We start from the raw sequence: 22,713 nt of genomic DNA, 5'->3' as shown, positions 1-22,713 counted from the left end.
AGGCCATAGAAACGAGGCACCATTTTCTCCAAAACGCATGTATGTTGCCATTTTAGGTAGGATCATCAGCACCCAGAACAAAATCTGGTGCCGGTGATCTGTTGCTATGACAGCCGGGATCCTATTGAAAGCTCTCAGTCTTATTCGGCATTCATTTGTATGACAGGTTTCTCTATGCAGCCTGTCATACAAATGCCGATATTTTGCAATGCATTGTATTAGCGATCAGACTGCCTGGGGTTCAATACAAAGATATAAGTTAAAAAAATATAAAAAAAAAATAAGTAAAAATTAAAATTAAAACTTAATTTAAAAAATTAAAAATACTGTGAACCTTCTGATTTGTCTCCCCTCTCTGTTTCTCAACTCCCCCTTGCCAGATGTACCTATATTTGTTTGTTCTACTTCATTTTATGGTTCTTGTTTGTATTGCTAACTTTTTAGAAAACCTAATAAAACTCTTTGATGGAAAAAAAAATTACTGTGAAACACATACACATTAGGAATGCCTGTGTCTGAAAACACCCAGTCTACAAACGTATAAAAAAAATTTTTTTCCCGTACAGTGACTGCTGTAGCAGGGAGAAAAAAATCTAAAGTGCCAAACCTCCGTAAAAAAAATTATGAGTCACAATATGGTGACTTTAAAGGGGCTCTATCATTAGATTTTCGTAATCTGAGATAAACATATGCCTGAATAGCCTTTAAAATGTGCTTGATATCACAGCTCAGCCTGTTCACTTGAATGAGACTGAACTGTAAACAGGTCATGTGACTGATGAATGCGATGTCACATAGCAGAGCACAGCGTTTGGAGCAGAACAAAACAAGCTCAGCCTGTCGCTCCATCACAATGGAAGAACAAGAGCCCCAATCTCAGCACCCGTGGGGGTCCCAACGATCAGATACAACAGATCATAAATTGGGAAAACACCTTTAAAGATGAGGCCCCTCATTGCAGAAACGCAGCTTTTTTTGTTGCAGATTTTGCTGCATTTTATTGAGCCAAGGCAATGATGGCTACAAAAGGAAAAGCTCTTTTATTTCTCTCTTCTGCTCAATCCACTTCTGGATTTGGCTAAAAAAAAAAACTGCAACCAAAAATTAAAAATATGGGGCCTCAGCTAACACACAATTATTGCTATAAGTGAAGTCTAGTTCTGCGCTCTCTTAGCATTGTCACAGCTACAGATAACAGAACACACCAGCAGGTGGCGAGCTCATACTAAGGACAGGCACCCGTGCTTACAATTCCAGGCTGCATATTTTTTTTTTATTCAAAAGTATTTTATTGCAGTTTTCAAGGCACAAAATATAGAAAAAAAAAAAAAACTTTTATGTTATATTTTCAAAGAATTTTTAGTGAGGTTTTAAAAAATGTTTCCATATTATCTATATTTTAAAACAAATTCCTAAAACTTCTGCAGTTCTGAATCTGCCCACTAAGCCAAATAGTATGCTGTGACATCTTGATTTCTGTAGATTACTTTGCAGCAATCACCTCACTTACCAATGCATTGATGATCACAGTGATTATGTATATATAGATAAGATACAATTAATCCACAAGTCACAATAGAGAATTTCACAGCTCATCTACTTCTCTTACTATACAATGACCTCTGCGCAGGTCACAGGACATGACTAAAAAACTCTCTTCCATAGAAGTTAATACAGTCTGCTCCAGACCATTATGTCTATAACTAGAGATGAGAGAACACCGTTCGATCGAATAGGTATTCGATTGAATATCAGGCCGTCCGAGGTATTTGTTTCCAATCGAATACCACGCGGCATACGCAGTGAAAATTCGTATCCCCTCCCACCTTCCCTGGCGCGTTTTTTTCACCAATAACTGTGCAGGGGAGGTGGGACAGGAACTACGACAACGGAGGCATCGGAAAAAAATTGAAAAACCCATTGGCTGCCGAAAACATGTGACCTCCCATTTATAAGAACATCGGCCGCCATCTTCAATTCATTTTCCGGCTTTCAGACATAGGGACAGACGTGCTGCTGAGGGCTAGATAGGGATTAGCTTCAGATAGGCAGGGAAATACTCAAGAAGAACAACAACAACAGCTCTTCTCAGAGCTATACACTGCAGGGAGAGGAGTCCAGCTTTCAACGAGGTGTCCCCCCCAAATCAGGGATACAGAGCAATTCAGTCCAGCGATATATGCTCAACCCAGCTTTGCAGGCAGTGTCCCCCCAAATACCTAACAGGGATACAGAGCAATTCAGTCCAGCCACGTAGGCTGAACCCAGCTTTTAAGGCAGTGTCTAACCCCAAAACAGGGATACAGCGCAATTAGGTTGGGCTATGTACGCTCAATCCAGATATCCAGGGTGTGTACCCCCAAAACCTAGGTGGGAGACACAGAAATTCAGTCAGGCTATGTACACTGAATCCAATTTTTAAGGGTCTACCCCCCAAAGCTAAGTGGGATACACAGCAATTCAGTCAGTCTATATACGCAACATCCAGCTTTCCAAATGCTGTACCTCCCCAAAGCTAAGTGGGATACACAGCAATTCAGTCACGCTATATAAGCACAATCCAATTTTTTAATGCTATACCCCCCAAAACCTACCTGGGATACACAGAAATTCAATAAACTACATAAGCTCAATCCAATTTTTAGGGGTCTACCCCCCCCAAAAGCCAAGTGTGATACACAGCAATTCAGTAAAGCTATATAAACTCAATACAATTTTTGGTCAATCCAGATGTGCTACCAGGTTCCAGCCATTATCACATATGCAAACATGCCTGGGCCCAGGTGCAGCGGGGAAAACCATATTGCCTTATCATCCAGGATGGCACCCCTGACCTCGGAGGCAGTGTGCTGTCTTTCCCCCAAGCTGATGAGCTTCAGTACGGCCTGCTGACATCTCCCCACGCCAGTGTTACAGCATTTCCAGCTTGTAGCTGGGGTGGAGGTTGCAGACCAGGAGTAGGCTTTCAGAGAACCCCTGCCATGAATTTTGGGCTGGGAGAGGAGATAGGCCACCCCAGTTTGCACCCCGGGCCCAGACTCCACTACATTTACTCGGCCTATCATTACAGAGAAGCAGCATCCCTGACTGCGGGCGCTTGTCTATGCAACGGTGGTCAAGTGGACCTTGTAGCAAAGCGCGGAACTCTGGGCCCGACTGATGTTATGGGACACGTGCAGGCGCAAGGCGGGGACAGCACACCAAGAGAAGTAGTAACGGCTAGGCCCAGCATAGGGAGGTGCCCCAGCTGCCATCTGGTGACAGAAGGCCTGAGTATCCAGAAGCATATACGCCAACATCTCCAGGGCCAGCAGTTTTTCGATGAGGCCGTTGAAGGCTTGGGCATGTGGGTGGCTTGCGCTGTACTTCTGCCTGCAATTAAAGGCCTGGGAGATGGAGAGTGGCTGGGAAGAGGCGCATGATGGTGCAGGCAAAAAAGGTGGATGAGGGTGAAATCCCCAATGTGTCAGAGACAGATGTGTAGGTGTCCAGGCTGGTGGTCTGAACTGCAGCACCAGCACTGTAAACAGTGGAAGAGGCAGTGTCGGCAACGCCGGGCGACAATTGTCCTGCGTTTGCTCTCTCCCACTGAGCCCAGTGCTTGCCTTCCAAATGACAGCGCACGCAAAAGGTAGTAAGGTTGCTCTTTTCAGAGCCCCTACTCAGTTTAAACTTGCAAAGTGTGCAAACCGCATTAAATTTGTCATGTAACTGACATGTAAATGATGAGTCTATCCATTGCCTGTTCATATTGATGAAAGTCAGCCGGTCAGCACTGTCAGCCGGCTGTGCTTATCCATGATGATGCCATCGGCTGCACTGAAGACCCTTTCCGATAGCACGCTGGCAGCAATGAGCACAGCTATGGGCACCGCCATGATGCAGTTCCCTCTGACCCCAGCAGTCATGTCGCCCGCCGGGATTAGAGGCTGTTAGAGCTGCTGAGTCCTACAGAACACAGATCAGCTCACAGTCATGGGCAGGAGGCTATATTCTTCATGCAACTGGGGCTAAATGTACCAACTCCAGTTACAGGGAAAATCAGCCTCACAAAAAAAGCCTCACTGCAACACCATACAAAACTAAAATTACCGTTAAGAGGGGTTTTGCTGTCCGCTTGAAAAATTGGACATCTTTGTGAACGGACACTTAAGAACAGACATGGATTGTAAAAGAACGCACATGATGTCCCATTAAATCAATGCAAAATGTAACGGACACAGCGAGTGTCCGATGCTAATGTCCGTGCAAGATTTTGCGCGGACATTAGCATTGGACACTAGCTATCAGACATTGGCGGTAGTGTGAACACCCCCTAACAGAGAGGAAAAACAATTTTAGGCTAAGGCCCCACATTGTGGAAACACAGCTTTTTTTTTGTTGCAAATGTTGTTGCGGTTTTTGAACCAAAGCCAGGAGTGGCTACAAAAGGAATGGGAAATATACAGAAAATTCTTATTCTTAGCCCTTCTGCTCAAGCCACTCCTGGCTTTGGCTCCAAAAATCGCAACAAAAAAAGCTGCGTTTCTGCAACGTGGGGCTTCAGCCTTAGGGCTAGTTCACACGTGAACAAAGGGGCGGATTTTGACAGCGGATTTCGCTTCAAAATCCGCCCCTTTACAATAGTGGTCTATGTAGATTGCTAGCTAGCGACATGACCTTTCTTCAGGTGGAAGCTGAAGCACCCTCCGTGGTCGGGTCATTCATTTGAGCCGGCTACGGAGGGGAAAGCTGCGACCGCGATGGTTGTGGCAGGCGGGTTTTGACCGGAGAGTGACGCGCCTCTCGCATCACTCTCTGTGTCAAACTCTGCCCCCACCACCCACGTGTGAACGAGCCCTAATAAAGTTTTTTTCGAGCACTTTGTGCTATTAAATAAAAATATCCATGATAATAAATATTTTCCCAGATATTAAAATAAAAAAATATTAAAAAAACATGCAAAAATAAAGCCCTCAAAACTGCACATACACACCGCCCTCAAAATCCAAAAATGTGTCTGGGCCTGAACCAGAAATTGGCCTGGTACTGAAGTGGTTAATTTGGGCCTAATCAGCTGTGGGAAACCATAACAGAATACTGATGCTCTGCACCGTGAGCCAAGGGGCAGACAATGAGGAGGAACCTGCTGCCATGTACGTGTATGGGATAGGCCGGATTACAGGCCACTCCAGTAGGTTCAACGCAGCAAAAACCACCCAATTTCCATAGTTTTTTGTGGTGCTCATGAAGTATTGCAGTTGCAGCAGCTGGCTTTATCGCTGTCAGGTTGTACTGATGCCATCCCTGGGGTCCTCCTGCTGAGGGGCGTCCATCACCCCTAGAGAGTCATCTTTCAGCCCCTCCACTACAAAGTACACCCTCCACTCCTAGACCCCCTGCACCTTCCCGCACATACATCCTTCCCCCTATACCCACAGCTGTAGAGCGCCCCCTGCCCGCCCCCGTGCTGCTCTCCGTACACAATGACGCTTATACACTGCGGCGCAAATAAAATAGCAAAATAAAAACATTAACACGTGGTAAAGTCACGTGACCGACACCCACCGTCCAATCATAGCAAAGTGTGGAGGCGCTGCTAGATATTCCACCAATAAGCAGGCGAGTGGGCGGAGCTGATGGCGCCATCTCCATATGAAGGGAAATCAACTGAGACTTCCGTCAACAAGCGCTGAGCTCTCCATGTAGACTGGACGGTGAGGATCAGGTACCGCACAGGGACGGGGCAGGGCTGGCGGTTTCTTTGCTAGTAATTCATAAGCGGTATATAGATGCTTGTGTAGACTGTGCAGGTGGGACTGCGTTGTATTTGTCATGTATGTGCGGTTATAGGTGAGCTTATTATCCTCTAGTGCGGGGGTAGGGAACCTTCGGCTCTCCAGCTGCTGTGAAACTACAACTCCCAGCATGCTCCATTCACTTCCATGGGAGTTCCCAGAACAGCAGAGCAAGTATGCATGCTGGGAGTTGTAGTTTTGCAACAGCTGGAAAGCCAAAGGTTCCCTACCCCTGCTCTAGTGTATAATCCATCAGATGGGCAGTATAATAGTCATTGTAGTAGTCACCTGGGGAGCTCACTGTGACACTGGTGTAGTGTCACCATATCTGTGGCACCCCCCCTTCTCTTCCATGCCAGCTGTGGCACCCCCTTCTCTCCCATGCCAGCTGTGGCACCCCCTTCTCTCCCATGCCAGCTGTGGCACCCCCTTCTCTCCCATGCCAGCTGTGGCACCCCCTTCTCTCCCATGCCAGCTGTGGCACCCCCTTCTCTCCCATGCCAGCTGTGGCGCCCCCTTCTCTCCCATGCCAGCTGTGGCGCCCCCTTCTCTCCCATGCCAGCTGTGGCGCCCCCTTCTCTCCCATGCCAGCTGTGGCACCCCCTTCTCTCCCATGCCAGCTGTGGCGCCCCCTTCTCTCCCGTGTCAGCTGTGGCGCCCCCTTCTCTCCCATGTCAGCTGTGGCGCCCCCTTCTCTCCCATGCCAGCTGTGGCGCCCCCTTCTCTCCCATGCCAGCTGTGGCACCCCCTTCTCTCCCATGCCAGCTGTGGCACCCCCTTCTCTCCCATGCCAGCTGTGGCACCCCCTTCTCTCCCATGCCAGCTGTGGCACCCCCTTCTCTCCCATGCCAGCTGTGGCACCCCCTTCTCTCCCATGCCAGCTGTGGCACCCCCTTCTCTCCCATGTCAGCTGTGGCACCCCCTTCTCTCCCATGTCAGCTGTGGCACCCCCTTCTCTCCCATGTCAGCTGTGGCACCCCCTTCTCTCCCATGTCAGCTGTGGCACCCCCTTCTCTCCCATGCCAGCTGTGGCACCCCCTTCTCTCCCATGCCAGCTGTGGCACCCCCTTCTCTCCCATGTCAGCTGTGGCACCCCCTTCTCTCCCATGTCAGCTGTGCTGCCCCTTCTCTCCCATGTCAGCTGTGGCACCCCCTTCTCTCCCATGTCAGCTGTGGCACCCCCTTCTCTCCCATGTCAGCTGTGGCACCCCCTTCTCTCCCATGCCAGCTGTGGTGCCCCTTCTCTGTGTCTGCTGTGGTGTTTGCTGTCTGGTTCTTGTGACTCTATTGATTTGCATAGTTTTTGTGGCTGTGCCGTTGGGTCATGTGACATGGGGTTGCAGTGAAGTTACAGGTGACTGGCAGAGTACAGAACAATTCTTTCTTCTATACAAATGAGTGCGGCTGCACCTGTCTTGTGTCATTTGTCTCTGTGTGACTCATGTGTAACCCGTGCAGCCCATATATGGTAACATGACATTAGCTGACTTATGTTGATAAGGTCAAAGCCGCGTTTATGACTAATTGACCTATAACCCTGGGTAACTGTCATTGTGCTAATTAATTGGGCTGAGTGCCAGCAGTAAGGACCTGACACCAGACACACAATGTTGGGATTAATTCCTTTCTCAACCAAGGAGGAAATACTGACGCACTTTTATTAAACAACATGGGGTTAAATAGTAGCGGAGAAAGGAAGAGAGATAACAACAATGTAAGTGTCATATTCCTTTCTGATTGGTATGGGACATCTCAATCACACAGAAAAAGTTTAAGCAGTGCCATATATAGCCAGCTACTCCCGATCCTGCGTGGTAACCTTAGGAGCTGTCTTCTGGCAGCAAGACAAGCATTTGTTTTTCTTGCACCCATCCTGGATACAGGCGCCATCTTATCATATAACATTATACCAGTTTCAAGCACAAGCACCTCTATCTAGCATTCAGCTTTTAAGGATAACAATGTTTTTCATACATTACATGATTCTAACCTTCACAATGTCTACTCCAGCCATCCATTTTGCTCTGACTGTAAAACAACGCAATTTTTCCACGGCGTTTACACCATGTGTAGCCCCGTCTTAAAGGGGTTATTTAGGGTAAAAACAAAGCTGACCACTGCATTCCTTGCACCAGATAAATTTTATTGCTAATATATATGTTCACTTCTCCCATAACCCTGATGCAGAGCGCAGCGGGGTACGTTGGGTGTCTTGTTCCTCTGCTCATGCTCCAACTCTGTCACATGACCTACTCCACTCTACACAATGGACCCGCAGGTAGAGTAGAGCAGAGTCAGTGATGTTACATGGAGTGGCAGTAGGGGAGGCGATGCACACAGACTTCTGACACTCCACTGTGTTCTGCAGAGGTAAACGTCAGGGCTGTGGGTGACCTGGTTGTATATTAGAGTCTTATATCTCTGCATAATAGTCTGGTCTGTAAGGAGTTAAAGATTTAAAAAATATAAAAAAAAAGTTAAGTATTGGAGATATCAAATCTGTTTATTACATTTTACAACCCGTGACCTAGCAACACAACAGTGTAGTGTCATTGATAGTTGGCTGGTACAAAGTCCCATTCTCCAGAGCCACCGCCAGTGTCTGCTATATAACCTAAAGGGGTATTCTGACTTTACTGTATAACTGTTATGTAACATACTTATGCATCTAATCCTCATGGTTTGCTTGCCCTTGTTCAATAGGATTTGACACCGTACAGTTACCAAAGCTGTGTCCTATAACTAGCAGAGAGCCTGCGTGCTCAGCACATGACCAGGATGGATTTATATCCATTAGACTTGGGCTCTGTTCACACGGTTTGAAGCATTTCTATCAGGAAAGCCCCTGGTGCATGTGTCTGTAAGCCCCTAGTCACCCAGTGGAGGCAAGAAGTCTTCCATTGGCTTCTGATGAAACTAATATACATCGGTTTATCGTGTATATATTGTATACAGAGGCATCCCAAAAAAAAATGGTTGAAGGAGTTGTCGGCCGGAGTGAGGGCTTCCAGCGATGTCTTTGTTGTCCAGTTCTGATGCCTCACTTGCTCATAAATTGTTACTTTTATGATAAACAAATTTGGGTGAAGTGCTTTGGGGGCCTTAGCGTAGATCATCAATTGAAGCTCTGTGGGGGTCTGACACTTGGGGGCCCCCTGTGGATCAGCAGTTTGTAGTGGCAGCAACACAACTTACTATACAAAGCACATCCACTATACAAATGTACAGAATAGGTTGCAATAGTCACCTGAACTCTGCAGCCTCTTTAAACAGCTGATCAGCAAGGGACCAGGTGTCAGACTCTTCACCCTTAAGGTGCCTTCACACGGAGTTACACTCCGTGCTTTTTGTCCATTTTACACGTGTAAAATGTAGTTGGCCATTGAGTTCAATGGCTTTTTTTTTTAAACGCGCGTCTTTTTGTGCGCGCAAAAAGACGCGCGTTATACGGAAAATGGCTAACTACATTTTACACATGTAAAATGTAGCAAAATGTGCGAAGCGTTACTCCATGTGAAGGCACCCTAAGTACTATTATGGTTTCTCTCATACACCACTACCATAGACGTATCATTATGCTAGAAACCATGATAGTACAGGACAGGCCCCTGCTGACAAATGTGAACAAAGCCTTATACACTGACTGAATAATCTGTGATAACAGGACTACAATCCCCAGCAGGACAGTCATGCCATTTCTGGGCCAAGATTGGCGTTCTCCAGGGTGGAGCTGGGTGAAAACTGAAGATGGATGGAAAAGATATGAATTCCCATGTGATGATATGGAAAGGAACAACAACATAAATCTCCACCTGTGAGTACAGCAACGTTTCTGCGGATCATTCATGATTAATATCAAACAGGGCTTGACGGGGTTAATGTATAATCTACAGTTTATTAGGTAAAACAGAACCTCAGGGTAAGTCCACACGTAGTTTTTTGGTCAGGGTTTTGAGGACGTATCCGCCTCAAAACCCTGACCAAAAAGACGGCTACCATTGAAATCAGTGGGAGCCGCTCAGGCCCGTGTGAACTTACCCTGAGACTTCCTCAGGTAGAACAATATCTTACAACAGGTTTCTCAGGGCAGTGTTTGGGTTTCCCCCGCCCCCTCATACACATACACAAATGTTCTGGCAGGGGGATTGTCTCTTACTACCAAAGCACAGTGTATATAGTGTAGTCTGAGAACTTGGAGGCCAGTTTACAGAGATGAAAAGGGGACAGCAAATCGGAGTGACTCCTTCAGATAGATTAAAAAGGAGGCATCAGAAATGTAACTTTTGCATTATTTACTGGTGAACCGGATTATAATTTTAATAGATTTCTGATATTTATTTTTTTTGTAAGCTACCCAAGATGAAAAGTATTTGTCTTCAAGAAAATGTCTGATATCTCTTTTATCCTAGATTAAATATTAACGATGAAGAAACCTTTGAGGCTGAGAACTGCTCTCTACCTCCTACCAAAAGCGAAAAGGAGGAGTTCAACAACACTACCAAGTCACAGTGTAAGAGCAGTGTGGGGTGTTATATCCCGGGCATATTCTCCTCTACATTGAAGTCTCTACCAGCACATGTATTGTCAAATTTAACCCAGATTTAGAAGCCGCCTGTAAAATGTTCGGCCTTATGCACACCAACGTGTCCATTATCTGACCCAATATAGTCTAATGATCCCAAATGCATACCCGTGTATTATCACAGGGCCGTGAGCCCAGGGCAATACTTGGGACAGGTACTGTTCGTTACTGAAGAAAGTGAATGGTCAGTGGAGGCACAGACACAGATATCGTCCATGTAATGTTCAACCCCATACCCGACACATGCAATTGGTCCTGTGCATGTATCCTTAAGTCGTCAGCCATAGATCAGCAGAGTGTATTTCAATCCATCATTGTTATTAGAGTGGCACTTTTATCTTTTGTTATTGAGGTCCAGTAGAAAACACCATACCCGGAGCATACCAAGGTAATAGTGCACAAGGAGTGGAGTACTTGAGTGGAGTTAAACTCCACTAAAGTCCACAAAGTCTAATATGCAACAATGTCTAAGGGTAAGTTCACACAGGGTTTTTGGACCAGAGGCGGAGACCGCCTCAGGTTCCTTTCCAAAATACGGGTAGCTGCAGTGCACTGGCATCCAGTCACACACTCCGGTCCAGATTAGGCCCAAATGAATGAGCCTAGTTGGGAGGGAGTTTCTTCATGCGGATGTCACGAGGTGAGGCCTGAAAGAATGAACATGTGGCTTCTTTTTTCCAGGAGCCGGAATAAACTGCTCCTGGAAAAAAGAACTGACCGGTTCCAATTGATTTCAATGGGAGCTCTTTTTGATCCAAAATACCCATGTGAACTTCACCACCAAAGATAAATGTTCAGGAACTGTAATCTGCACAGCTCCAAAGCTACCCCTACTCAGGGAATGTCCCATGCATCCTCTTAATGATCAGACAGAGCATTTCTGTATTACTGTGCATGATCATAGAGAGAACTGTGCAGCCATATACATTGACCTATCTATGATCAATGCTTGGAGGTAACAGGAAGCTGAATGTACATTGTTCTGTAATGGCCAGGACCATGCTGGAGCCTGGAGTGGTCAGCAACCACTGGACACCAGGTACATTAACCATTCTGCTCTCCATAAAGGATCCTAACATTAACTATTTGACTGCTCTAGAACAGCAGGGATCCTTAACTTAACCCCTTCACTGCCTTTGACCGATCTGTAACTGCTTGAGCCCACCAGAAACAATAACCTTATTAATATTGACTATATCCTAAAGCTAATTATTAGGGTACTGTGAATTTTCAGGTTGAACTGATAACTATGGGTTTGTCCAGCCTTGAACCGGCATTAAATCCTTCTAGTATCCTCACACGATATCAGTACTGATCTCACTCTCCTGCTCAGACATATGAAATATCAGGGCTCACCGATGCAGCTTCACAAATCTCCAGTGACCCATTAGCCAACTCCAGTCTTCTGCATGATGATGTATCTCCTATTATCTGTAATGAGAGGACATTATGGAAATTCACTAGAAGTAATCCCTATACTCCAGTGGAAAGTAAAGCACCAATTGAGCCTTAAACTCCTAGAAGATCTGATGCATTCCCTGAGGGAATTGTAAATCTTGATCATCATATTCACTCATGGTAAATGTTGCCTTTTCTTCCCTGATACAGACTTTTACCAGGAGAAATGGATTTATGTGCACAAAGAAAGTACAAGAGAAGTAAGTACCTCCACCATAAGTGGGTGTTGTATTTTACATCATGTAGGTACTACAGGGGAGCTCCCCTTTCCTGGCCTGAAGCATTGGGAGGTGAAGTATAGGGGAGGCCATAATGATTATCACACATAAAGCCAGAGGTGTAACTAGCAAAGACTGGGCCCCTTTGCAAACTTTTAGCTTGGGTAGTGGGGGGGGGGGAGCATAGTGCCTCCTTTCCTGGTCCTCACACAGTATAACACCCCATTTACACAAACTATATTGTCCAAAAGTGGCCTCCTCATAGTATAATGTCCCATAGTGGCCCCAACAGTGTTCGTTGCAAAAATTTTGGGTTCAGCAGTACATCACATCACAAACTATTATTATACTCTGGAATTGTCTCATAGTATAAAGATTCGAGGAGGTAACAATGTAAGAACTAGAGATGGGCGAGTAGTTCTCGATTGAGTAGGTATTCGATCGAATACTACGATATTCTAAATACTCGTACTCGATCGAGTACCACTCGCTGTTCGAATGGAAAAGTTCGATGCAGAACCAGCATTGATTGGCCGAATGCTATACAGTCGGCCAATCAATGCTGTTTCTTCTCCTACCTTTAGAAGTCTTCTCCGTGCAGCGTCCCCGCGGCGTCTTCCGGCTCTTCATTCACTCTGTCCAGGCCCGATGCCTGGCAGAGTGAATGAAGAGCCGGAAGACGCCGCAGGGACGCTGCACGGAGAAGACTTCTCGGAGGATCCAGCCCGACCCTCACTCGTGGACTTGGTAAGTATAATTTGATCGAACGTTGCCTACCCCTGAAACGAGCATTTTCCCCCCATAGACTATAATAGGGTTCGATATTTGATTTGAGTAGTCGAATATTGAGGGGCTACTCGAAACGAATATCGAACCTCAAACATTTTACTGTTTGCTCATCTCTAGTAAAAACCAATGGTACTTACCTCTCCTGGGCTCCTCTGTGACTCGTTGCTATTTTTGGCCCTTAACAATGACATCACAGCCTTGGATTAAACAGGTGTCATTATGCATGGCGACGCCGGCCTGACCCACATGACATCTGCGAATCGCCCCAGAGAGGTAACACTGGTTTTTATGTTTTTGACTTCCCCTGGGCCTCCGTTCATTATACTCTGGGGTCTAAAGAGACCCCGCAGTGTAACAATAGCAGTATTTGTTGGGTTTCGCTCAAGAAATGTTCTTGCTGCAGGCCCGCAGCCTTACTTACTGATTCCCCGATTCATGCGCACAGCCACCTCTGCTTTCCCTTCTTCCCTGCCATGACTGTCTGAAGATATAGATCCTTCACTTATCTTCAGAATTTGGGTCGACCTAATCCCCACCACCAATGCTGCCTTTAGCACCACTGCCCCTTTGGGTGAGAGGTGTATAATGAACACAGCACAGTCCGTGATATAAATTCTCCTCTTTCACTCCAGAGACATGGCTATTGTACCTTGGGCGAAGCCTTCAATCGTTTAGACTTTTCCAGTGCAATCCAGGACATCCGAAGATTCAATTATGTTGCTAAAGTAAGTTGGTGGAGACTTTCATTCCATCTTATTCTATCCTTATGGAAAAATGTCTTATTTTCTCTGCTTAAAGAGTACATGAGAGAAAAACCTTCATTATAAGATTCTTAAAGGTGGGAGTGCTGAGACCTTTGTTGGACCCCCAGCTGCCATGTAGGCTGAGGTTAGACACGCCACCTATTTGTGTACTTGTAGCCTTCATTTCTACTTCTTTATTGCAGTTACTTCATCTCATTGCTAAGTCTCAGCTCACATCCCTGAGTGGAGCGGCACAGAAGAATTATTTTAACATCTTGGAGGCAATTGTAAGAAAAGGTAATGCACATTCCATCTGGTCCCTACTTAAAGGCATACTCCAGTAGTTTAAAGTTACCCTTAATCCACAGGATGGGAGATAACTGTCTGATCAAGGTGGATGCTCCATTCATCTCTAGGGTAATAATAATAATAATACATTTTATTTATATAGCGCCAACATATTCCGCAGCGCTGTACAATTATTGGGTTCAAGTACAGACAGAAAGATACATTACAAAGAAAGTCATTTCACACAATGGGACTGAGGGCCCTGCTCGCAAGAGCTTACAATCTATGAGGTAGAGGGGGTGACACAAGAGGTAGCAGGGGCGGCATTGCTTATACAGGGGTCAGACAATGTTGTAATAGAGGTGACTGTTATTACTCAAACATAAAACTTTATGAGCCGTCACCAGTCGTGTCCTTTAACATGTGGATGGAGCTTGGACATATAAAGTTAGCCTGAAATGGCATCATATCATGTGGGGAAATGTGGGAGCGGAGACAGAGGAGGGTTAAATTTTGGGGATTCTAATGATGGTACAGAAGAGTTTACATTAGGATGTGATAGGCCTGTCTGAAAAGATGCTTCTTTAGTTTGCGCTTCAAACTAGAAATTGGGAGTTAATCTAATTGTCCGGGGTAGAGCATTCCAGAGAAGTGGTGCAGCTCGGGAGAAGTCTTGTATACGAGTGTGGTATGTTCTGATAATAGAGGATGTAAGTGTTAGGTCATTGAGTGAGCAGAGAACACTGTAGACAGAGATGGCTGAAGGGAAGCCATGTAGAGCAACCTTCTGCTCCATTTATTTGGCCACACTGGACCCCTCTTCTTGTGATTGGTGTGGGTCACAAGGATCCGACCCCAACCTATCAGTGATCCCTTACCCAGTGATACTCAGAAAACAGTATTTATATTGACCTGAAGAATTAATAGTTCAGAGTCAGGTGCATGTCAGAGTGACTAAGTAGTAATCTCACCTCAGGCTACATATCATAATAACATCACATTAGCATTGGGCTGGCTCGGTAACCTGCATGCAGCGTCAGCAGCATTACATGAATGATAAAGCAGATGGGTTATAGTTATATGCAGTGTGCAGGTGATTGCTATTAGGCTGAATTCTGTTTCAGAAATTTCTTTCAATGTCTCATTCATCTCAATGTGGCTTGCAGAAATGTATGTGCTTGCTACCAAAATCCCAAGGAGATGAATGGAAGTGATTTTCAGTTACAGTTCTGAACAGGTCTGAAATTGTGGAAGTGACTGATTTCTTTAGCTCTCATTTTACTGCACACTGTGTATATACATTGAACTCCATTATCAAAATAAAGGCTGTAGTCAGCGCCCTCTCATGGTGACCAAAGATAGACAGATTTTGAATTCCAGTTCTAAACACCACTGAATAAATCACTAATACAAGCAAAGATAATAAACTTTATAATGTGTTTTGTTACACAGAAATGTACTTTCTGCTCCCACCAGACTGTTCTCTTAATCTTTCTCCTTCTGTTTTATGCAATGATCACTCTATATTAAAAAGAGGAGATTAATTTTGTAACAGCACCTAGTGTCTGTAGAATTGGAGGGGGGGGGGAGCAGCGTCAGAGAGGGAGAGTCACAGAGACACTGCTGCTGCGTCTGGTAAGTGTTAAGCTGTCTCAACCCGTTATTGCTTGTACCGAAACACTGCTCAATACTGATGTATAATGTCCTCCATGCTGCTGCTCATACACAGTGCACAAAACGAAGAGGAGAACTTGCTTCCCTATCTCTGTCTTTCACATGTAATGTAGCAGCAGCATGGAGAACATTGTACAAACTGTATCAAGCGGTGTAACTGTATATACAGCACCCGGGTGAGGTAGAACGTATACGAGAATCAACAGTGTCTCTAGGTCTCTTATACGCACACAGATTCTTATCAATGAATGAGAAGAAGGCAGCCAGAGGCACGAGATACGCCTAATAAATGGAGAAGGCATAGGCATATGCATAGTGTTCCTTTACCCCAATAGAGGCCAAGAAAGTGCCATTTTGGCCTCTGCCTAAACAGTGTATTTCAATAGATTCTACTATTCCATTCAGCAATATCTGGAAAAAATGTATACAGTTTGGTTGATATGCAGGTTTTTTTAATTAACATAGGTATTAGGGTTGAGCCGATCTTGAGATTTCAAGATCGATTTTAAAATCCGATTTCCGATCATTTTCCAGCCGATCCCGATCATGAAATTTGCTCGATCGCCGATCTGAATCCGATCTTTTTCGATCCCGATCCTCAACCCTAGTCAATGCTTCTCTATGGGAAAAGTCACTTTTAGGGTTGAGCCGATCTTGAGATAACCTCCAATCTCGATCCCGCTGGAAAAGATCCGGTCGGAATTCCAATCGGCGATTGAGCAAATTTCACGATCGCAATCCGATCTTTTCCGATCCCGATCACTCAACCCTAATAGGTACCTGTGGATGCCAGAGAGCACAGTAAAGCATTGGTTACGGCTTCTGTTTAACCTAAACATTAGAAGATTTTTCTGGTGTACATATTAAACATAGGCTTTTAATGTGTTGTGGACGCCGCCTTATACTCTCTTATTGTTTCAGCTCTTGCCGATCAATACAATCCAAAATTAATCCGAGACCTTCTCCATGACCTGAGCTCCACCCTGTGTATTCTGATCAGGGAAGGTGGTAGATGTGTACTGATCGGTAATATCAACATCTGGATTTCTCGCCTAGAGACAATTCTGGCATGGCAAGAGCAGCTCATGAACCTCCAGATCAGTCCAGTAAGAATTTGTCTTCTTTTGCTTTTCTACACTTTTTTCTTATCTACTATTTCTCTTAGTGACCTCTCACTTTTTTTTTTTTTTTTTTTTTTAATAGCATCTTGGCAATGGCCTAACCCTTTGCGATCTGCCGCAACAGATGAAAAGCAATATCCTCTTCAGATTTTCTGATGCCTGGGACATAATGAACTTGGGTCAAATGACCCCATCCTGGCATATTCTCAGCGAAGACCACTATCTCTGGAAAGAACTCTGCAAATATCACTTTTCTGAGAAAATGGTAACTATTCTAAAAGTCACATGAACACTTCTCAATACTCAGGCAGGTTTTGAGAACTTAAAGGGGTTTGGCCACAAGTGTGTCCTGGGATGAGTTGCAGATCAATAAGTTCCCAGAGTTGCACCCTCTTCCTAAATAGGGTATACGTTGCATAGACATACTGCCACTCTGTTTATGGTAATGCTGGAAATGGTCAAGTGCTGCAGTAAGGCTATCCTTGTAAGGTTTTGCATGAGGAAATTGTATCCTCCTTTGTGATCCTCCTAGGTTCTAAGGGTTCAGTTGTGCTAACATTTAGTTTGCAAGCAACCGAACACCCTAAATTAAACAGATCTACCTCCTGTATAGACCCTGAAGGGTAAGTTCACAGTCAACCAGCTGGATGGATGTAATAAAACTTGACAAATCTTACTGGGATCCTTCTGCAGCAGCGGTAAACCTTTTTTGCTGGATGTAGTAATGTATTAAATGATAAAGATGTAAAACCTTCCAGGGCGTTCCCGTACAGCTGATCAGTCATTGCCATATACGGTGAGGGCACCTGAGGCAAAGCTTGGCACCATGTCAAGGGCAAACAAAGGTTGTATCATCAAACAAAGGTTGTTTGCAGGCAGCTTTTGCAGAAATAACAAGGCTCTCTTTGTCCATTTATGTGCATCAAAGAAGCAGGTATTTACGTCATGCTATTCTATTAGTCACCTGCCTGTTCATATCACCTTCCCAGAGGATTGCCAGACAAAATGTACAATAAAACAAAAAGTTACTGCATTGGTCATAAAGCAGTCAGGTCACTCTGTATATTGGCTTTTTTAGTCATTATTATACATTTTTTATTACTGTTTCTTCCCCTTAGTTTTGTAAAGATTTGATCTTCACAGAAAATGGTCATATTGACTGGAAATTAATGTTCTTCACACTGGAGAAGTACTACCCGAAAAGGGAACAATACGGGGATACCCTGCACTTCTGCCGTCACTGCAGCATCCTGTTTTGGAAGGTAAAGTGTCCTTTTATTATAGCAGCTTTTCTGTACAGAGGTAGCTGAAATCTGTATCATAATAGGGAAATTGAGGCCTGATGGAACACTATTAAAATGAATATTTATTAAATGCCATATAAAGGAAGAGGAAAAAAAAAAGCTGAAACCCCACTTTTTTTTTTTCTTACCAATTAAGGCTTAAAGGGGTTGTCCAGGCAAAATGGACAACCCTTTTAAAGTTTAAGATGGGGGAAATGGAGAAAAGGAGATGTCCTCTTGTGTCATATGCATAGCCTTGTATTGGTAAGCCTTTTTAGCCCCTGTTTTTTGGTTGTTGTTTTTTTTTTTTTCTTGCTTTCTTTTTTTTTATGCAGATTGTGAGCCCCATATAGAGATCCCAATGTACGTTTATTTTCCTATCAGTATGTCTTTGTAGAATGGGAGGAAATCCACGCAAACACGGGGAGAGCATACAAACTCCTTGTAGATGTTGTTCCTGGCAGGATTCGAACCCAGGACACCAGCGCTGCAAGGCTGCAGTGCTAGCCATTGTGTTGCCTTTTTTTTTTTTTTTTTTCTCTGGTTAATAAATTTTTATTCTATTAGTGTTCAGTCAGGCTAATCTTCCGTTATCCTATTCTATAACAGTGTGAACACAGACCTAATACATATAGTTTTGACATCTATACTTGCACATTGCTTGGCTGCCTTTGGGTGTAAGGCGTGGTAAAGATGATTCTGTACTTGCTGTACGGGGGTAGAGCCTTATCTTACTAGTTTATAGTAGAGTTAAAATGGCTGTCTCACTCACACTGTAGAAGGTGTCCTTTTCCAGTAGCTTCCTCCTCTCCTCTCCATAGACTTCTATCTAAGAGGTAATGTGGCCTGATAAGTGGAGAAGGAAACCTTTTCCTTTAATAAGACCTATTACAAAGTTTTGGATAGTCACCTGTTCATTTATGTAAATATGTTGTACATTTGGAGGTACACTTCAAATATACCTAGGAAAAAGGAGGAGAGTTAAAATATATACAGTTTACCATTACAATAGATCTATTCAAGTCAGTAGTACTCCAACTAAAGTGCATGTGCCGTCATTTCTAGCAGTACAGACGGCTCTAGCAGCTTAGTCAATATACCTCCTATGTAATATTCCCTGAGCAAAGGTATCAAAATGGGCGTCAGGTCTAACATGCCACAATCTCTTAGTTTTATGACAATGGCCTGTGATTGACATATGAAGGTTCTTACGCGTCTACTTGTCTTCTTCTTCATCCCTCTTGTAAAGGATTGTCAGCTCGCTCTTTTATTCAAGGTATTTGGTGCATGCTTTATATATGGGTAACGTCCCCTATATGATGACTTGTGTATCTCATACACTTATCTTTAATGCGTGTCCAGTTATTACAGTGTTTCCCATAATGCTTGGTTTTATCAGCCCATTTTCATCCTCTAAAATCCATAATCCCACATTATGTGCATGCGTTGTTGTCCATGGGGGTCTCACTCAATGACACTGTCTTTAAAAGCTAACCTGTATTGTTTGGTATTCAGTTATACCTGGTGTGTTGTGTCATGGTGAGTGTCCATCCCATCGTACATCTCTTATTCTCATAGGTATCACTGTGGATGCACTGACCAGCCCCCACCACCACTCTTGAACCCCTAGCTATGTTATTTTATAGCGTTTTCTTACGATTTCTGAATAACTTTTGCAGTGACCTTTTTTTCTGGCATCTGTAAATGGTGCCTCACGTAATGTTTGCTTGGTAACTACTTTACATTAGAGAAGCTTTGGTCACGGCACCTCCAAGGCAGCGGGTGTTGTGGGGTGTTCCAGCTATTCAGTTACACTTCATTTTATACCATGCGAACAGCTGGGTATGTATATATATCATCTACTAGGGTCACCAGGATACACTTGTGGGAAGAAGATAATTCGGCAGAGGTAGTGTCATGCTGTGGACCATGTTTTGCTGGAAACCTCAGGTCCTGGCAGTCATGTGGATATTACTTTGACATGTAAAACCTACGTAAACATTGTACAGCTAAGTACACCCCTTCATGACGGCAGTATCCATGATGATGGTGGCCTCTTATAGGATAGTGCCCCTGTAACACTGCAAAAATCCACCAGAAATGGTTTAAGGAGCATGACAAAAAGTCTAAGGTGAAGATCTCAGGCCCCACGTTGCGGAAATGCAGCTTTTTTTGCTGCAGTTTTTTGAGCCAAAGCCAGGAATGCCTACAAAAGGACTTGGAAGTATATAGAAAGTTCTTATACTTTTCTACCTTCTGCTCAATCTACTCCTGGCTTTGGCTCAAAAAAACGCAGCAAAATCTGCAACAAAAAAAGCTGCATTTCCGCAATGTGGGGCCTCAGCCTTAAGGAGACAAGTTGTAGAGACATATGCACATTTCTATAATGGATTACATTGCATTTACCTTAGGGTTTTACGTGAGAACTTGTAAAATGACTTCCGCTCAGCAATGTCTGTAATTCTTGTCTTTGTCTCACCAGGACTCAGGACACCCCTGCACGGCCAATGACCCCCGGAGCTGCCTTACCCCGGTCTCCCCGCAGCACTTTATCGACCTCTTCAGATTCTGAGGCCACTTTCACATCAGGGACTTTCTAAGTTTTAATGAAACAAATGTTAAATTCTTTTAAAGAACCTATTAGAGAAAATCTGAATGTTTCTGATATATCTTAATATGGTACGAATGGGAACAGCCAAATGTCTTACTGGTTTTATATGGTGACGTCTTTATGTGTGTTATTGTGTACCGAGTCATTGCTCCGCACTAAGCAGGTACGTGAAGATGTCCCTTGAAAATAGAAAATTCCCAGTAAGGCTGAGGTCCCTCGTTGCAGAAACACAGTGGTTTGGGTTTTTTTTTGTTTTTTTTTGTTACCATTCCCTCCCCCTCCCCCACAGCTTTCAGTCTAGGACTACATGATGTCTTTGACTTTGGCCTCAACTCCTGTCACACGACTAAAGGTTGTGGTGTCGGATGACTAAAGGTTGTGGTGTCGCTCTGCGCTTCCTTCACTGATGTAAGTGAATGTGTATGTGCAAAAATATGCTAGTGCTTGATTCACAGCGGATAACCCGCTGCGGGTTTTGCCCCTGTGTTTTGGCCTTACTGGGGGTTTTCTCATTTTAGGGCAAATTGCTGTTTAGTTGCTGATAGAGACCTTGTCTGTAAATACATCACAGACCTAATATTGTACGTTTAGTACTTTTGCACTTTCTTAAATGGTCCTATTTTCTCTACCCTATTAACGATGTGGGTATTTTTTTTTTTATTATTATTATTATTTAATATAATAATAGTTTAGTTTAACTATTTGAAGCCTACATAAAAGTCATATTTCAGCCTAAATATATCTAGTGTAGGCCATGCAGCTTCTCACTTGTGCCTGCTTACTACAACACGTTGCAGGCATAGTCTTACATTACAATAGTGCCATACCATGCCACACATGAGTGCTGAAGGCATAAGGGGGGGCGGTAGGATTATGGACGCTTCCAGAGGTTGTACAGAGCTGTTAGTACAGCGTAGGCTAAACTTGACATTATATTAAAGGGGTTATCCCACTAAGTGAGAACGGGAGGACCTTTCCTCTGATGTATTTTCATCCAGGCTGAATGGTGCTTTACTTCCGCTATCTCTGGCACTACCATTGAAATGAATGGCGGCGCTGTCCACTACCATTCACACCTTACATCCGGCCTGACTGCACTCAGATTGAAAGTGCAGCATGCAAAAGTCTTCCCATTCCCTCCTTGTGGCATAACCCCTTTAAGGATAGAAATTAGATAATAATTATTATTTGATAGCGTATAATACTGCACAAAAATTGTGCTTTTTTTTTTTTTTTTTTTTTTTTTTTTAGGTTGGAGAGCTAGACCCTGTAGACCAGGGGTAGGGAACGTACGGCTCTCCAGCTGTTGCAAAACTACAATTCCCAGCATGCATACTGGCTCTGCTGTTCTTGGAACTTCCATGGAAGTGAATGGAGCATGCTGGGAGTTGTAGTTTAACAGCAGCTGGAGAGCTGAAGGTTCCCTACCCCTGCTATAAAGCTAAGTAATATTTTATATCCATATCTAAGCTATATGGACATTCGAGCTTTCTGCACAGCAAATTGCTTTATGCAAGTAAATTGCACTTTTTTTTTTCTTTTTTTTTTTTTTTTGGCTACAAGCATTTACATTGTAGTTGGCTTGCTGGGGATCACAAGGCTCCTGCTAACACTCCCCTCATTGGAAACTGGGGTAGACCAGACCAGGACTCTTCTTTTCCTTTTCTCTCAGTACACTACAGGGACCATTTCAGAACAAAGAGCAGTGTAACCCGCAGGGGATTGTGAAAATGTATTGGCTGGACGAATTTATTTTCTATCTACATACAAACCATACATATCACTGCTCTAATGCTACTAAACCAGGGCTAGGGAACCTTCGCTCTCCAGCTGCTGTGAAACTACAACTCCCATCATGCTCCATTCACTTCCATGGGAGTTCCCAGAACAGCAGAGCCAGTATGCATGCTGGGAGTTGTAGTTTTGCAACAGCTGGAGAACCATACGTTCCCTACCCCTGTACTAAACCAATAGATGGGGTATTTGGTACTGCCATCTAGTGGACAGAAGTGGTAGTGTTATTACTTATGGTCAGTGATCAGCAGTAAGCATTGCTCTAATTATTAGAATTTTTAGAAGATGATTTGTTTTAAAGGGCTTTTCCACAATATCCTATCAATTAGATAAACCCTCAGCGACCTCCAAGACAAAAGGGCTTCTGCATTTTTT

The 22,713-nt window shown here is 44.1% G+C and overlaps 2 protein-coding genes across 5 annotated transcripts in view; both read left to right on the top strand.

Annotated features, from left to right (window-relative positions):
- Window positions 1-22,713, top strand: part of FAM110C (family with sequence similarity 110 member C) — a 174,026-nt gene that overhangs the window by 106,988 nt on the left and 44,325 nt on the right. The gene's annotated exons all lie outside the window — the stretch shown is intronic.
- FBXO25 (F-box protein 25) lies at window positions 5,632-21,827 on the top strand. 4 transcript variants are annotated; one of them, XM_075269081.1, is made up of 11 exons: window positions 5,632-5,707; window positions 9,460-9,591; window positions 10,187-10,287; window positions 11,968-12,017; window positions 13,457-13,549; window positions 13,771-13,864; window positions 16,451-16,635; window positions 16,733-16,915; window positions 17,769-17,912; window positions 19,183-19,209; window positions 20,416-21,827. In XM_075269081.1, the coding sequence occupies exons 2-11, from the start codon at window positions 9,467-9,469 to the stop codon at window positions 20,503-20,505; spliced, it is 1,092 nt and encodes a 363-aa protein (XP_075125182.1). In that variant the 5' UTR covers window positions 5,632-5,707; window positions 9,460-9,466; the 3' UTR covers window positions 20,506-21,827. The 4 variants fall into 4 exon arrangements, with proteins under 4 accessions (XP_075125182.1, XP_075125179.1, XP_075125181.1 ...); XM_075269078.1 differs by having other exon boundaries at window positions 5,640-5,707; window positions 9,442-9,591; window positions 20,416-21,826; XM_075269080.1 differs by having other exon boundaries at window positions 5,642-5,707; window positions 9,457-9,591; window positions 20,416-21,826.

This window comes from Leptodactylus fuscus, chromosome 3 (assembly GCF_031893055.1).
Source record: "Leptodactylus fuscus isolate aLepFus1 chromosome 3, aLepFus1.hap2, whole genome shotgun sequence".
Classification (NCBI taxonomy): Eukaryota; Metazoa; Chordata; class Amphibia; order Anura; family Leptodactylidae; genus Leptodactylus; species Leptodactylus fuscus.
The sequence above is the reverse complement of the archived record's forward strand: the minus strand, read 5'-3'. Positions and strand labels throughout refer to the sequence as shown.

Excerpts from the sequence above, each read along its gene's own strand:
- FBXO25 (XM_075269081.1), top strand. The coding sequence starts at position 9,467 with ATGCCATTTCTGGGCCAAGATTGGCGTTCTCCAGGGTGGAGCTGGGTG. Across the intron at positions 10,288-11,967 it reads CAACACTACCAAGTCACAGT|ACTTTTACCAGGAGAAATGG; the intron begins GTAAGAGCAGTG and ends TCCCTGATACAG. Across the intron at positions 13,550-13,770 it reads GATTCAATTATGTTGCTAAA|TTACTTCATCTCATTGCTAA; the intron begins GTAAGTTGGTGG and ends TCTTTATTGCAG.